The sequence below is a fragment of the Musca autumnalis genome, unplaced genomic scaffold (assembly GCF_047663935.1).
Source record: "Musca autumnalis isolate F117 unplaced genomic scaffold, ASM4766393v1 scaffold_1, whole genome shotgun sequence".
Lineage (NCBI taxonomy): Eukaryota > Metazoa > Arthropoda > Insecta > Diptera > Muscidae > Musca > Musca autumnalis.
The window spans coordinates 106,885,482-106,902,985 of record NW_027411644.1 but is presented as its reverse complement, the minus strand read 5'-3'; the positions used below and the strand labels follow the sequence as shown (position 1 = coordinate 106,902,985).

General features: G+C 34.9%; 1 protein-coding gene across 2 annotated transcripts in view; it reads right to left on the bottom strand.

Annotated features, from left to right (window-relative positions):
* The window catches only part of LOC141404016 (modular serine protease-like), a 55,486-nt gene extending 40,710 nt beyond the window's left edge, over window positions 1–14,776 (bottom strand). The window contains exon 1 of one of the 2 annotated variants that reach the window (XR_012412935.1): window positions 14,443–14,776. Coding sequence is in view for 1 of the 2 variants with exons in the window: in XM_073987215.1 (XP_073843316.1) it covers window positions 14,443–14,515 (73 nt within the window). In the remaining variant the exon portion in view is untranslated. The remainder of the gene's footprint in view (window positions 1–14,442) is intronic. The other variant, XM_073987215.1, reaches the window with a different exon arrangement.
* Between the last annotated feature and the right edge of the window lie 2,728 nt (window positions 14,777–17,504).

Sequence of the window (17,504 nt, the reverse complement as noted above, 5' to 3'; positions counted from 1 at the left end):
TGCTTTTCACAGAAAGCAAATATACTTTCACGATGACTAATTACTTTTCTCGTAGAAGTTTAAGCAAAATACTTCAGGATTTGAATCGAAATTTAGCGAAATAATAGAATAACTCCCAACATTTATTTTTCAAATTTTTCGTATTTTACCAAAAATATATTTTTGAAATAATTTCCAACAATAAGTTTCCGTTCTTTGTTGTTGCTGTAATATGCAAGTTATAAACGCGATCTTTATAATTTTGGTGTCACATTTTTCTACGCGTTGTCTAGATTCAGTACGTATTTTTAAATTATTTTTTTAGAGATTTTTTGGACTCTGATTTAGAATAAATACAATTTATTCCAAGATTTCTTCAATATTTATTGATTTTCCGCGAAAATAAAAATAAATTTAGCAACTATTTTAGCATCTACGGATAGATATCAAATGCTGCTAACGATTCATATAAGTTAACGTTTTTACCGCTTATCACCTATGGTGATATGTTGAATTAGTAAAACAACGATTTTTCGGGATTGCTGTCCACTTATGTGGACGTGTAAATACAATCTGATTTTATTCTTTCATTTTGTGGTTTAATATAATTTGACAGAAGTGTGTGAAAATGCTTACCTTGCATTCTTCCAGCAAAAATGAATATTTACTGGTCGAATACCCGCACCACTAATAAGCGCATCAGCATTTCAACGACCAGGTAGTGGCGTGATGAAATATGATGCGCGAATTGTCTGCGCGTGTTATTACTACGAGGTAGGGCTAAATAATTAGAGTTAATAATTATTAACATACGTTAACTTACGTTAACTGCCCCCCCGTTTGAAATCGGAGAGTCTCTACTCCGACTTTGTATTTTCTTAACAATGTCGTTTTTGCTTCTTAATTGGTTTTTGCTTCTTAATTAATTTATAACAGAAAATTCCAATAGTAATTGATAAAACGAAAATTAAAGTAAGTATGAATAACAGTTTATGGTGTGATATCTTAACTTCTATTATTTGCAGTAAATTAGTATTATCCAAATAAATTCTATGAAGATACGGCAAAGAAAGATTTACGTTGTGAGCTGATGTTGTTATATTTAAAATTGTTGGTGGGTGTGGCTCAGTAAAATCAATTTGACGACGTTTGTTAAGATAAACAGTGTTATTTATAGTAACATTCTCTGCAAAGCGTATTAACGCGGTTCCCTCAATCATCATTGGTTTTATATCAACCACTTTAGTATTTTTAACATTATTCAGTAATATTGAACCCTCTGATATCATTTGAATTTGCGGAATGTTATCAGCAGGCTCAGTAGGGCAAGTTGCAAAATTCGAATTTAAAATTTGAGATAGACATTCGTTATCTATACTTTTGCAAATATTTGTGTTCCCCACATTTATACAATCAGTTACAGGGATATGTTGTTTGTTACAATCCGCTGAGGTCTTTACACTTAGTTGGATAATAGTGTTGTTGTGAATGACTGGAAAAATTCTTACAAAATTACATTTTCGCTCAATTAGGGGCAACTTAATAGTGTAGTAAATAGTGTTATTACTTTCGTAAATGCTTACATCACTAGCCTTAAGTAGATTATTTATACTTAACGGTACCATTCCATTCTCGAGAATATAACTTACTTCGGCATTGTCAAGTATAATAGGATTTACAATGTTAGCCTTAGCGAGAGTTATTGATAAAGACATTTGGCTCAAAAAAAAAAATAATTTCGCTATTCCTGGCACTCAAAAGTTCAAGAAATACTAGCTCATCAACATTAATGGAATTGGATGTCCTGGATAGTTTTTGCAGTTCGTTTATTCTTTCCGTCAGTTCGTTGATTTTGTCTTGAAGGGCCGAGTTGATAATTGTCTGTTTATTGATGTCACGTATAATCATATTGTCTTCTGTTGTTAGTAACTCAAAGTCAGCACGGTCTGGTGTTCCGGCTATGAACTTAAGAGTTGATCCTATAAAATCCAGTGAGCGTGCGTGTCGGCCATGTACCGATAGTGTTCGCAGCAACCGCTGGATCTGTCTCATCTGGTCCGTTACAAAGTCAATTTCCCTTCTGTCTGAAAAATTTTTTAATAACCCATTTGTTTCTTCCAAAATCGTTTCGTACTCCGTTAAATTTGTCCTGTGCAGAATGTATTTGTGGTCATTATAAATTGCTACGTCTCCATCTTTTACAGCTATGAAGTAAGAGTCCGTGTAGTCCAGTATTGTTTCCGATGTCAGTATTGTCCATGTCATTAGAAGTCTAGTAGAGAAGAAAAAAAATTAAACAAAAAAAAAAAAAAAAAGATTACCGTAAATTACTTTTATGAACTTTTCTTCCATTAATCAACACTGTCGAGCCTAGGTCTTGTTCAATTGTCCCTTCGACGTACCATTTATCAAATTTATTCCCAAGCCTACGATTTCTCCTAACGAACACTTTTTCACCTGGATGGTAAACTTTAAACGAGGCGTTTTCGTTATGAATCCTTAGAGTTTTTTCCTGAGCAACGTTCAATTTTCCTTTAATTTCTTCTAGATCTTTGTTAGGAATTAAGTTAATAATGTCTATTGGTTTTCTTCCTGTTACAGAGTGGATGGTATTGTTGTATTTAAATGTGGACAAAAGCAGCAGTTCGACTGTATCTTCTATATTTTGCTGTGCTTTAACACATCTGGCAATTTCTAATAAAGTGGAGTGGAATCTTTCAACTTGGCCATTACTCTGACTGTGCATTGGAGGTACAAAATGTTGTTCCGCACCGTAATAGTCTCTGAGAAAGGTACCAATTAGACTTGATTTGAACGATTTCTCATTGTCCGATACAATAAGTCTCACGTTTCCAAATCTGTTTAGTATTTGGGAAAGAGCCGTTTTGATATCGATTGCATTCCTGGATGCAATTGGGACAATAATCGCAAATTTCGAAAATTTGTCTATTGCTGTCAAAAAATTACTTTTATTTGTTATTAGTATGTCAATGTGCAGGATATGACCAGGATATTCAGGTATTGGAGTAGGGGATATTACTGTATTTTCCGGTTTTCTCTGGTATTTATTTTCTTTGCAAATCTTACAATTAGCTATCACCATTTTTAACATTTTCTTTATTCCCGGAAAATAATATTCATTAATAATTTGTTCATAATTTTCTTGTAACGATCGGTGTGCCCGATTATGTTCTGTCGTTATTATATCCCATTGATCATCTTCCCGGATAACATCCATGACCAGTTTTTCTGTATGAATGAATTTAGCTGATGGAAATTTGGTCTTTATGCAATTCTGTATTTCAGCAAGAACTGAAAGGTCACAACAAATTGCATTTACCGTCCCTGGATTAATGATTTCCAAGAGAAGAGTTATCAAATTTTCCACAGTATCATATGTTATGGTATGTCTTAAAAAACGCTGGAATAAAATCTTTCTTGTCTTAGAGGCTGACTGCTCCTTAGATAATATTATCTGCGTTTTATATTGGTTTACTGGGTATTTAACAGAAGTTATAACTTGCGATAAAGAAATTTCGCTGTGAGCTGTTCCATCATCCGACTCGTCTTGAGTATGGTTTACGTACTGCCTGGAGAGTGCGTCCGCGACAACATTCTCTTTGCCAGGTTTATAGAAAAATTTCGGGGAAAATTCTTCTATAAAAGATCGCCATCTTTTCATTTTTGAGTTCGGATTCTTATCTGACATAGAAAATGTCAATGGTTGGTGATCTGTGAAAATATGAACTTCTGAGACACCGTATAGGTAATGCCTTAAATCTTTCAATGCCCAGACGATTGCGAGTAACTCTCGCTCGTTTGCAGCATAGTTTGCTTCGGTTGCAGACAAAGTCCTAGATATCATGGTTATTGGTCTACCATCTTGTGCTAAAACTGCTCCAAGAGCGATTGCAGAAGCGTCCGTTGTTAGTTCGAACTTCTTTTCAAAGTCAGGATATGCTAGAATAACATCTTCTGATGAAATAATTTGTTTTAATTTTTCGAATGCTGCTAATGCATCTTCTTTCAAATCTATTCTTACACCCTTCGATTTCTTCGCCGAGATGTTACCATTTTCGCCCTCTAACAATCTAGTTAGAGGTTTAGCAATAACTGCATAATCCTTTATAAATCTCCTATAGAAACCTGAAAGGCCTAAGAACGATCGGAGGCTTTTCAAATTTTCAGGTTTTGGAAATTCCTTAATAGCTCTAACTTTATCTGGACATGTCCTGATTCCTTCCCTGGTTACAATGTAACCGAGAAACTCTACTTCTTGTCTAAAGAATTTAGATTTCGAAGCAGATATCCTCATTCCTGCTTCACTAATTTTTTTCATTATTATGTTAATATGTTCTAAATGACTCCTTTCATCAGGTGAGAAAATAATAATGTCGTCCATATAAACTTGACATATTTTCCCAATATGTTCTCGCAATATATCATCTATCGTGCGCTGAAAAATACTCGGCGCATTTTTTAGACCAAATGGTAGTCTACAAAATTCATATTTGCCGTTATTGACACTAAACGCTGTTTTACTTCTGTCGCGTTCAGCTAGTCGAATCTGGTGGTATCCTGATTTAAGATCTAGTGTCGTGAAGTACGACGATCTTCCTAACGTAGATAGTGATGCCGGAATTTCAGGCATGGGATATTTGTCGTTGTCAGTTTGTTCATTTAGTTTCCTGAAGTCAATCACTAACCTGTGGTTAGGGTTCCCATTGTCGTCGGTACCCTTTTTTCTCACAACCAGTACCGGGGAATTATATGCGGAAAATGATTTCCTAATAATTCCATCGCTTAGAAGCGATTCAATTTCTTTGTTTACGAAATCCGCCATTTGTACTGGGTATGGATAGGATCTCGAGTAAATTGGTTCTTCGGTTTTCGTTTTTATGGTTGCTTCAACGCTTGTGTTGTAGGGTAGTGCCCGGTTTGGATCTGCAAAGGCATTGGCATTAGCCCTAATAACCCTGCTAATATCCTCCACCACAGAGTCAGGTACGGATTCCTGATCTATAGCGTGAAAGTTTATTTGCTCACAATTTTTTGATATAGCTGTTTTATTTTTGTCATATGTCAGAGTGTCGTTTCCAGTGTCCAATTTGCAATTGATTTGCTTCAAAAACTCATATCCTATTATTCCGTCAAAAGTCTTTAGTGTGTCAATCAAATAAAATGTCGTGATATGTCCGAATAAAACCATAGTGTATTTTTTTTCGATGGTATTCGTGCCATTTAGTGTTTTGACATTAAAGGGTTTACTCAAATGTACTGCATTAATTTGTCCGTCTAATGGTTTAATGAAATTTTTTGATGAACCAGTGTCTATTAGCAATTTTAGCTCCCTTCCGTTTATAGTCTTTATTATAAAAGGTAGGAGCGGTTTTACTCTAAAAAATGCAACTCTTCCACAACATGATCTTCGTCGTCCTCATCCTGAGGGAAATCCTCCTCAAAGGTTGAGTCCTCTGATTCTTCCTCCGCATTAATATGATTTACTCTCTGCTGTTTCTGGAGAGGCGCACTTCTTCCAGAATCCACTTCCCGCTCCCGCTTTGTATTATTTTGATACGCATTGCGGTTGTTATTTGAATTAAAAGCAGTGGGACGTCTAAACATTGATGACCCTGGGTCCACTTCCATCTGTACGATATCTTGTTTATTTGTCTCAGATCTATGAGCATTTGGCGCTGTGCGCCGGAAAGTTGGATGACTATTCTGCGAATAACTAGGTTTCGACTTGTTCGCAATGCTGCCCTCCGCGAAAACTCTCGCAAACTCCTGTCTGCGATTGTCCGACTCTAACTCCTGAGCTGTTGCCAATGCAGTTGGCAAATCTACGGGTTTTGTCGAGAACAAGATATCACTAAGTGGCTTTCTTAGTCCCGATATGAATACTCTAAGAGCATTTTCTCTGACCCTCTCATTTAAAGCTTTGCTTACCTCCTCATTGTTGGAGTAAGTCATTTTATTTTTATTTATTATTAATGTCAGGTGTTTATCAACTTCATCATAAAATTCATTAATTGACAGTTTACCTTGTCTTAAAATGCTCAGTTCATTCTCTAAAACCTGGACCGATCTCTTATCAGCAAAACACTGATCAAGGCGAGCGATTATCGCTTTGAAATTTAAAATAGTGTTGAAGGCAGATAACTTGTCGTTTGCCGTTCCAACTATTTTATTTCGAAATATACCCATGGCTATGTAGTACGGTTCAGTATTCTCTTGGTAGTAGCTAATGGCAAAATGGGCGGCTTCTCGCCAGGCAGGGTAAGCTGCTAGGTCCCCTTTAAATTCTGGGAGAGATTTAATCAAATCTAATGACGTTCCCGTAGCACCGCCTAATGAAACTGGCTCGTATGTCTCTACTTTTTTTATTTGCAACTGTTGAAGTTGGCTCGCTATAATATTTAGTTGAGCCTTAAGTTCCTCTGTCATAACATCGACAGTAGCCGTGACTAACCCTATGATTTCGTCTCTAGTAGCCATTTTTTTCTATTTAAGCCAAATTTATCAGATTTCCAATTTCAGTTCAACTTTTATTGAGTCTTTTTTTAACAAACAATTAAAAATAAGTATCTTTTGTTTAAGACAAATAACTTAATAATGCCGGTTTCTTGAAAATGAAGTGGTACTTACATTAATTTCATCATATTATCTGCTTTGTTGAGTTGATAGTATCTGCGTTGTTGAGTTGATAGTATCTGCTTTGTTGAGTTGATAGTATCTGCTTTGTTGAGTTGATAGTATCTGCTTTGTTGAGTTGATAACTCCCGGTTTTGTTTAAAGTCCGTCCGACTTTACCTTAAAGCCCGTCCGGCTTTTCTCTTTAAAGTCTGTCCGACTTTATTTTGAAAGTCCGACCGACTTTTCTTTTATTTGATTTTTGTTTTAGTTAAGATTTTTTTTAGTAAAAAATCTCCAAAAAAAAAAATAACACTTTTGTTGGTGTATTACTTTGTCTTTCGTGTTTCACTCTGTTTAGTCGATTTCTATGAAATCTTATCATTTAGTTTTCCACACGAGACTTAAAATTCTTTTTGGTTTATTATATTGTCTTTTGTGTTTCACTCTGTTTAGTCGATTTCTATGAAATCTTATTTTTTAGTTTTCCACACTAGATTTAAAATTCTTTTTGATTAATTATATTGTCTTTTGTGTTTCACTCTGTTTAGTCGATTTCTATGAAATCTTATTTTTTAGTTTTCCACACTAGACTTAAAATTCTTTTGGTTTATTATATTGTCGTTCGTGTTTCACTCTGTTTAGTCGATTTCTATGAAATCTTATTTTTTAGTTTTCCACACTTAGACTTAATTTATTTTCCGAGATTTTTTTCATAAAATCTTATAACCGATTTACACCTTCTTTTCCGATTTTTTACAAAATCTTATAAACGATGTTCACTTTGGTTTTTGCGATTTTTTCATAAAATCTCACTGTTGGGCGCCAGTTAACGTTTTTACCGCTTATCACCTATGGTGATATGTTGAATTAGTAAAACAACGATTTTTCGGGATTGCTGTCCACTTATGTGGACGTGTAAATACAATCTGATTTTATTCTTTCATTTTGTGGTTTAATATAATTTGACAGAAGTGTGTGAAAATGCTTACCTTGCATTCTTCCAGCAAAAATGAATATTTACTGGTCGAATACCCGCACCACTAATAAGCGCATCAGCATTTCAACGACCAGGTAGTGGCGTGATGAAATATGATGCGCGAATTGTCTGCGCGTGTTATTACTACGAGGTAGGGCTAAATAATTAGAGTTAATAATTATTAACATACGTTAACTTACGTTAACTTATATACATGTTCATATTACAACACAATAGGAATTTTTAAATATTTTCTTCTTTACAAGAGAGTAAAACCGCATATAACTTTTGAGTGCAGCATCCAATTTTATGAACGCGAACAGATTTGAAACCACGATTTTTTCCTTAACCCATGTACCAAAAATGGCGGATGTGCTCGCCAAAAAAGTTTTTAATTTTTTTTCTATGTAATTGCAAAGGAAATTTGAAATTTACCATATACTTTATAGGGTCGCAAATGATTATTTCGATGAGTTACAAACGGAATGACAAACTTAATATACCCTCAATATTATGGTGGAGGGTATAAAACGTAACAATTTCTCAACACATTCGTAGCGCTGAAACCCCCAGATTTGTGCCGCATAAAATAATATAGATTTTGAACAAGCAGAGACAATTTTAAATTTATTATGTTTTGATATTTTTGGATTTGTGATGTATTTCAACCGAGAGGAATTGATAGCCATTTTTGATGTCGTTAGCTTATTTTGTAAATGTGCAGTAAATGATAAATTGTAAGTTAATTCGACTCCTAAGTACGTATATTTATTGACAATCTCAATTTCTTGATGTTCATAAAACCATTTCAAATTTGATTCAATTCGATTGCCTTTGCGAAGAACAAGTACTTTTGTTTTAGATAGATTAACTTTTAGACCCCATTTTAGGCAATATCTCTGTAAAGCATCTATCATTCATTGAAAGCCTGTGGGTGTTTCAGAGAGCATAACAATGTCGACAGCGTACAGTAGAACTTTGGCGTTAGTATAAGCTACATGAATCCCTCTGGGTAATTCATTCAGCAAATCATTAAGATAATAATATAGCCTTGCTTAACACCAGAGCTAACTGTAAATGTATTGGAGTATGTAAAACCGTCCCACACTTTTTATTGTGGTATTATCATATTATCATTGCAGTATTCTTGTTAGTTTTGTAGACATTCCCATAGAAGACAGCTTGTAAAAGAGACTATTCTTCGGGATCAGGTCAAATGCTGTTGAAAAGTCAACAAAAAAGCTACAAGTTGGTTTATTGTTAGCCCTTTGAAGATATATAATATTTACTAGGTTGGAAATTTTATCTACAGTAGAGTAACCCATTCTAAAACCAGCTTGGAACTCGTTAAGAACATTGTATCTTGTTAACCAAAAGTTTATGCGATTAAACAATATATTATTGAAAATTTTGGGTATTGTATTCATAAGGGATAATCCCCTATAATTTGAGGCAACATTCGGATCACCCTTTTTAAACAAGGGGATAAGTATGGATTCCTTAAAACACCCTGGGATTTCTCCATATAAAAAGATTTATAGATTTATAGGGGCATTTTTGTAAAACTCGTAGGTTATTCCATCTTGTCCCGGCGACTTTTTCCCCTTGAAATTTTTTATGACATTTTCTAGTTCAAAAAATTCGATTGGTGACTCAATAAAAGGATCCAAACAATAGAGTATACACCACAGTATAGGGCTATAATCACTGTTATTTTGCAAAATACTCTCAAAATTAGTCTTAAATTGGTCTGAGCTAAGAATACCTCTACGCAATTGGACAGGGGTTTTCAGAGATTTGGACAGCGCCCACCAATCTTTACTACAGTTTATCCTGTCTGTTTTTTAGTACACAAATTTCGGAATTTGCACCTTGATAACACTGTCCGACAGCCAAAATTACACTTGAACCGGACTATATACGTTTGAAAATATAGGCAAAATGGAGTAAAATGAAATTTTTAATTTTTCGTTTTCTCGTGGTTTTGACCTTTAAGAGGTCAAACAAATTTCAAGGGTCAACATTTTTCAAAAAAATATTTTGAATATTTGTACTCGTCGTACGATGCTGGTATTGGTGTCATATTAAAGAAGAGAGTATAGGCTTTATATAATAATTATAAATTATTGCATTTCAGGATAAAAAGGTCATCAAAAATATTTTTGAAAAATTAAGTCAAAAGCAATTTGGCAGGCGCATATCTTCTAAACCGCGAAGAATTTTAATTTGTTCATGGAGGCAAAGTTGTAGCTCTTGTCATAAAGAATATAAATTCTGGACACATGAAATCCATCAAGCCTCATCTTCATAATCTTCTATAACTTTTTCTATGGTGGATTTCATTTGTCCAGAATTGATGTTCTTTATGGCAAGAGCTACAACTTTGCCTCCATGAGCAAATTAAAATTCTTCGCGGTTTAGGAGATATGCGCCTGCCAAAATGCTCACTTTTGACTTAATTTTTCAAGGATATTTTTGATGTCCTTTTTATCATGGAATGCAATAATTTATAATTATTATATAAAGCCTATACTCTCCTCTTTAATATGACATCAATACCAGCATCGTACGACGATTACAAGTATTTAAAATATTTTTTTGAAAAATGTTCACCTTTGAAATTTGTTTGACCTCCAAAAGGTCAAAACGATGAGAAAACGAAAAATTAAAAATACCATTATACTCCATTTTGCCTATACTTTCAAACGTATATATTCCGTCTGTATAACAACAGTTTCCAGTCGGCATTTCTGCTAGAGTTCCGCCAATCCACGAGTCTCTGTCTGGAATTAATGCCTCGCATGAGGCAGCTACAATTGTTTAAGGTATACGGTCAATGTTATCCATTGACTCTCCCGTTGTTACCCGTAAAATGCTTCGATGGTATGTTACGTGGTCCTTTCTGATCCACTCGTCCATCGCTTTAAGTCGTATAGCTGAGACGGCCGCTTCATACCTTATCTGGATTTCTATTGGGTGTATATAAGGAATAGTTTCTAATGCCCTCGTTGGTGTTGTCCTCATTGCGCCGCTTACACTTAAACAGCACATTCGTTCGACTTTCTGTAGTAATTTAATATTACACTTTTTATTCATCGCTGTCCACCAGAATACTGGAACCTATGTTAGAATTGGTCTAACTACGCTTTTGTATACCCAGTGTGTCATCTTAGGATTAAGACCCCAGTTGGAGCCAATAGCCCTTCTACGGGTTGATTAACGTCTATAAGTTTTGTTAGCTCTCTCTTGAATATGGTCTTTCCATTTAAGTTTCCTATCCAGGATTACTCCCAGATATTTAACTTTATTGGAAATACGGATTGTCTTGTTGAGGAAAACTGGTTCTTCAAAGTGTCTCAGTTTTGTTTTCCTAGTGAAAAGACATATTTCCGTTTTTTCCGGGTTTACGTAGAGACCTCTTGGTCTAGCCCAGTTGTACACAAGTTTTTGGGCTGATTCAGGTTTTCAGCATAGCAAACAAAGTTTGGATTCGATAACGTACCGTTATAATTCTTTTTAATTTTCTTTCAAAAAGCCCAAAGTTTGTACGGTTTAAAGTGTTTCATCGGAATAGCACATTCTTTAATAACTTGAGTAAAAATGCAAATTTTTAATGCTTCTGTTACGATTCTTTAAAATTGGAACAAATAAAAGCTATTTTAAGTTTAAAACGCTAAAATTGGTCGAACTATGACTTAATACCGGGGAAATAAGACCTTATCAAAGCTGAGGACTTTAATTGTCTATAATACGTTAAAAAATCGGCATAAGTTGGCAGTTTCTTGTCAGATTTATAAAGATTTAATGAAAAATGAATGATAGAAGACAAATGGTCCAAATTAAATTGAGCTTCTACTGAAATTTGGGTACATTTCTTCTTGAAACTTCAAATTCAAATTTTGGGCTTTTTGAAAGCAATTAAAAAAAATTATAACGGTACGTTATCGAATCCAAACTTTTTGTTGAAAGATACTTCATAAGATTACAAACCAAGATATATAAACATTCCCGAGGTTATTTCACGGATACCGACTAAAATGAAGTAACAAAAAGCAATTTGAAATGTGCTATTGACATGAAACGGAGTGTATGTACATTAATTATTGTATGGGATTTTAGCGAAACAGTTGAAGAACTACCAAATATTTTTTTTCTAATTTTTCCAATCGAACCAAAAATATATTTTGGATTATATTTTAACAACAAGTTCTTTTCTTTTGTTGTTGCTATAATATGTAATTTATAAAGGAATTGTTTATAATTTTGGTTTCATATTTTTTACGCGTTGTCTACCTTCTGTACGTATTTTCAATTTATTTTTTAGAGGTTTATACGGGCTCTGAGGTAGTATAATTTAGATTTTCTCCCAGATTTTTTTTATATAATAAATAAAAACAAATTTTAGAAATTATGGTGCATCAAGGGATGGATGTCGAATGCTGTTACTGAAATATGCATACATTTTCTCAATACAACAAATAAGAAATTTTAAAATATTTTTTCTTTATAAGAGAATAAAAACCGCTATAACTTTAGTGTGCAAACTGCCGCACTACCGCAGTACTTGGATACCAGAGACCTCCACCAAAGAATCCATGGTATGACCAGGAGTGCCGTGCTGCTACCAAAGAAAACAATGCGGCATATATGGCTACTTTACAATCAGTAGCAACGCGTAGCGCACGAGAGAGGTATCGGGAGAAAAGGAGAGAGGAGAAACGTCTTTTCCGCAGGAAAAAGAGAGAGATGGAAAAGAGGGAGTGTGAACAAATAGAGATGTACAGGAGACAGAACGAAGTCCGAAAATTCTACCAAAGAGTGAAGCATCAAACTGATGGCTTTGGTACAGGCATATCCTCCTGTAGAGACCAACAAGGTAATTTGGTAACTGATACAGATAGTGTGCTCAGGATATGGAAAGAACATTTTTCCAAACTGTTGGTATCCGATAGCAGTGAAGACAGCGAAGATACCACAGATCCAATCCCAGAAGATGGTATTGAATGTATACCGCCCAGCCAAGATGAGGTAAAGACAGCAATAAACCGGCTAAAGAATAATAAGGCTGTAGGAGCAGATGGCCTACCAGCCGAGCTGTTCAAAATCGGAGGCGACACGCTGATAAGGTGTATGCATCAGCTAGTTAGCACCATCTGGCAGGAAGAACTCGTACCCGACGATTGGAACGTGAGCATCCTATGTCCAGTCCACAAGAAGGGTGATAAGACTGTGTGCTCCAATTACAGGGGCATAAGTCTGCTCCCTATTGCATATAAGATAGTATCTGGCATATTGTGTGAGAGTCTAAAGCCTATGGTCAATGAAATTATTGGACCCTATCAGTGCGGCTTTAGACCTGGCAAATCCACCATTGACCAGATATTTACCTTGAGACAAATCCTGGAAAAGACCCAAGAAATGCAGATCGACACCTTCCATCTTTTCGTCGATTATAAAGCAGCATTCGACAGCCCTATACGTTCAAAGGTGTTCCAAGCCATGTCTGATTTTGGTATTCCTGCAAAGCTCATTCGGCTTTTTAGAATGACATTAACTGAGACGAGATCCTCAGTTAAAATAGGAAAGAACCTCTCCGAAGAGTTTATTACCAAAAGAGGTTTCAGACAAGGAGACGGCCTGTCGTGTGATCTATTCAACATCCTGCTGGAAAAGGTCATACGAGACGCGAAGGTCAAAAGAAATGGAACGATATACACGAACCGCCATATGTTACTGGCTTATGCCGACGACATTGACATCATGGGTCGATCGGTAAAGGAAGTAACTGACACCTTTACAAAAGTCGAAAGAGAATCTGCTAAAGTTGGTCTGGCAGTAAACGGCGAAAAAACCATATTGATAGTATCGACGCGTAATATTTCCACAAACCCCGCACCATTTGTGAATGTTGGTACCTACAATTTTGAGGTAGTAAAGGACTTCGTCTACCTCGGCACCGCCATAAACACAACAAATAACATCAGTTGTGAAATTCGAAGAAGAATAGTGTTGGCTAACAGATGCTACTTTGGGCTGAGTAAGCAGTTTAGGAATAAAGCCACCTCTCGTCAAACAAAAGTAACACTTAACAAAACACTGATACTACCCGTGCTAATGTATGGTTCCGAAGCATGGGTACTTGCTCAAGCAGATAAGGCAGTGCTTGGTGTGTTCGAGAGAAAAATTCTTCGAAAGATCTACGGGCCAATCTGTGTTGACGGCGAATATCGGCGTCGTATGAACAACGAGCTGTACCAACTATACAATGACATCAATGTAGTTGAACAAATCGAGATACAACGATTGCGATGGCTAGGCCATGTTATAAGAATGAGTGCTGATGAACCCGCTAAAAAGGCGTATAAATACGGGCCGCATGGAGGTTCTCGCAGATCTGGAAGGCCAAAGCTTCGTTGGAGCGAACAAGTGAAACGAGATATCAGTAAGCTACATATCCCAGATTGGGAAAATACAGCAGCACACAGAGAGGATTGGAGATTTTTTCTTAGTTCGGCTTATGGAACAAATGTTCTGTAACAGGCCAGCTAAGTAAGTAATAACTTTAGTGTTCATCGGCCAATTTTGTGAACGCGAACAGATTTGAAACCAGAATTTTTTCCTTAACCTCTATACCAAAAATCGTAGATGTGCTCGCATTTTTTTTAATTTTTCAAATGGAATTGTAAAGGAAATTTGGTTTTTACCATATACTTATACACAATCCGATACATTTCTTACAATGTTCGAACCGGTCACACTTTGCACACCTTGTTTAACCTTTTGCAACTGCCTTCGTCGGCATCATAATCAAACCAAACATTATCATCGCTGTGGCTGAACTGAATACTTACAAATTTCAGCATTGACCATCACTTGCAGGGTCACTACAAAAAATTGTATCGAAATGCCATAGAATTGTTTCATTATTTTATTCAACGAATATCGAACTGATAACTGTTATCGATTACTTTTACAGACGTCACAAAAATTTGCACGAAAATATGTGTATTATTTGTAATTTTCTTTTTTTTAACGTTTCAAAAAATAAAATTTATATTTTTATTTTTTGTTTTCATTTGTATTATTTCCAATGACGCGCGCGAACTCGTTTAGAATTTTCGTAGTCGTAATTGCATGGAACACCAAGCACTACTGAATGAATCGCATTATCAACAACTTTGCTTTATGCAAAAAAAAACACGTTTGGTGTGTGAGCATTAAGTGTTTGTCGCTCAATTCAATGAGTTTCAAAGTCTCTTTCTCCCTCTTAAATAGGGCTGTCGATAACAGCTGATTTTGCAAAAAAAAAATACCTTGGGAATTGTTAAAATTGAGGATTCTTTTCTTTGTGTGTTTATAAACGTTTGTAATGTATGTAATATGAATTATTAGACATAAAATTGTTTTTGAATTTTTAGTGTAAAAATTATTGCTTATGACTAAGAAAAAAAGGAAAAATATATCTTTCCCTAAAACCTAAAATATTCCCTCAAACATTATTTTCAATTTATAAAAAGGTTTGATCATATTTACATTTCGAACGTGAAATCGAAAAATAAAACAAACAAACAAATGTCTTTGGCATGTTTCATTGGCCCAGATGACAAATTTTTAACGTAAAACTTCGGAAATCAGATGATAATTACATATAAACCAAGGTTTATGTACATTTCATACGCGTTTAGGGGATTTAATATGGTTCTATTACCGTACAATGTGAACCTTATTTTGCATTCTCTCGGTGGCAACACCAAGTTGTGGCTAGAACGATTAACTTTTTCTATCCCTTTTGCATATTCTGTATGCCTTGTGATATCGATTTCAATTGTTTCCATACACCTTGCAAACACGCGGTGCCAAGGCGACTACCGAAATCTTTAAAATCGTCCCAGTGCATTAAGGAAGTGTTAATGAAATCCAGTCATATATACAACTCCTACCATAACCACCTAAAAATAACACCATTCTTTATCCGTGTGCCACGTTTTCTATACTCCACTCTGTAAAGTTCCAAATACCGAGAATCTTTTATTTACCTCAAAAAGTACAAGAGCATCTATTTGGTGCAAGAAAGAGTGGAGTGGAGCAGCTTTTCTTTCACGGATCAATCACCTAAGGAAAACCATACATAATTTTTACGCAGTTCACCAATCCCTGATTGTCCACACATAAAGTTAATCAGCTACGTCATCATCCACCTGTTGCCGAAAGGCCCAGTTAAACCCAGCGTCAGGGGTACAAAAACCGTACTTTGTGTAATAATTCTAAAATTTCACCATCTTTTATCAAGCATTTGTTGCCTAAAATTTAAACAGGCTTATCCTATCTCCAACATAATTATTTGATGACAGCTTCCCTGTATTACAATATGTACATTTGCCAAACACTCAAAACGTTTGTAAATTACGCAGTATCTTTGCTTTTGCTTGAATTTCAATCGTATTAATATTTTTCTTGTAAATACTTTCAAAATTAATTTTAACGAAGTTATTTATTCCTATCAAAACTCAATTTCTTCAAATGTATATTTCATTATTAATGAACCTCTCACAAAAGTATTAATTTAAGAAAGCGTAGATGATAAAGTATTTTCCATAGTATAAGTCGAATTAAGTAATTTCTATGTCAGAAAACAAAATGATTAACGTGAATACCCCTAAAAGTTAAGTCAAATCAAAAATTGCAGAAACAACAACAGCTATAAAGAGCATTTGATCACCCACATGTAATTTTGATTTTTTTTTTATCGTCTCATCTTAAATCATTCAATCGAGATTTTATTTCGTGGAGTTACCACTTTATACCGCTTTGTTTAATCATAATCATTAACATGCCCAAAAACCTCAATCTTTACAATTAAAGATTTTTTTTTTCAACTATTTAAGTAGTTATTATCTATTCTATAAAAAAATACATATTACATTTGTATACATTTAAACGATTGCATATCTATTTCTACATATACTTATGAACTAAAACCTCATATGAATTGAATTATTTATAGAATAATTTCTCTAAATACTACTATTATGACTTGAACAATAAATTTGAATACATTATGAATTGCTAAAAAAGACTTAAGTGTTTTCGTACTATGTGGTAGAGTGTGACAAGTGTGATTATCCTTAGGGGTCCTGAATCTTAGCGCGAACAGGACATTGGTTAGGGTGGGCAGGAAAAGCGCTGATCTCTCAACATCTGAGATCCTGTTAAAACCGCACTTATCCGCAACAAAAAACACAAGGGGGCTATTTTGAATGATAGTCATACTTTTTTCATTTTTTTCCGTAATTCTAAATAGGGAGTCTAAAATATTACTGTACACAATATATGATTTGATGAACCAACCCCATAATGCCTCAGCACCTACGCTCAACATAAACAAAAATTCATAGCATGAGCCCGGTTGTGCCGGCTGAGGTTTGAACCTGGGACCTCTTCAACAAGCAGACAATGTTGCCGACGTCTTAGCGTTCTAAGCCACTTCCAATCTATCGAAAAAAAACCCGAACTGGAAGTCATTACATTTCATGAAGGAAAAACACCTACGATTGGTATACAGTGGTGTGAAAAATAATAAGGACACTTCAATCCATAACCAAGATTACATGAAAACTGACTATAAAAGTGAAAATTACATTAGTTTATAAAACTTATTTATTTATTTATTTTTTGTATGATTTTTAAGACTTCGTCTTATCGGGCTATTAGGTCTACGTTTATCAATGAAAAATAAAGACAATTTATTCCATTTTTCTACCCGACGTTTCGTTGGGATTTTCCAACATCTTCAGGGGTAATTTTTTATTAAAAAATAATCTTTCGTCAGTTTTACATTTAAATTTAGTCAATTGGAGGTTATAAAAAAACCGTCGCATTCTAACTTCTGTGATTTTTAGTATTAAGACTACTG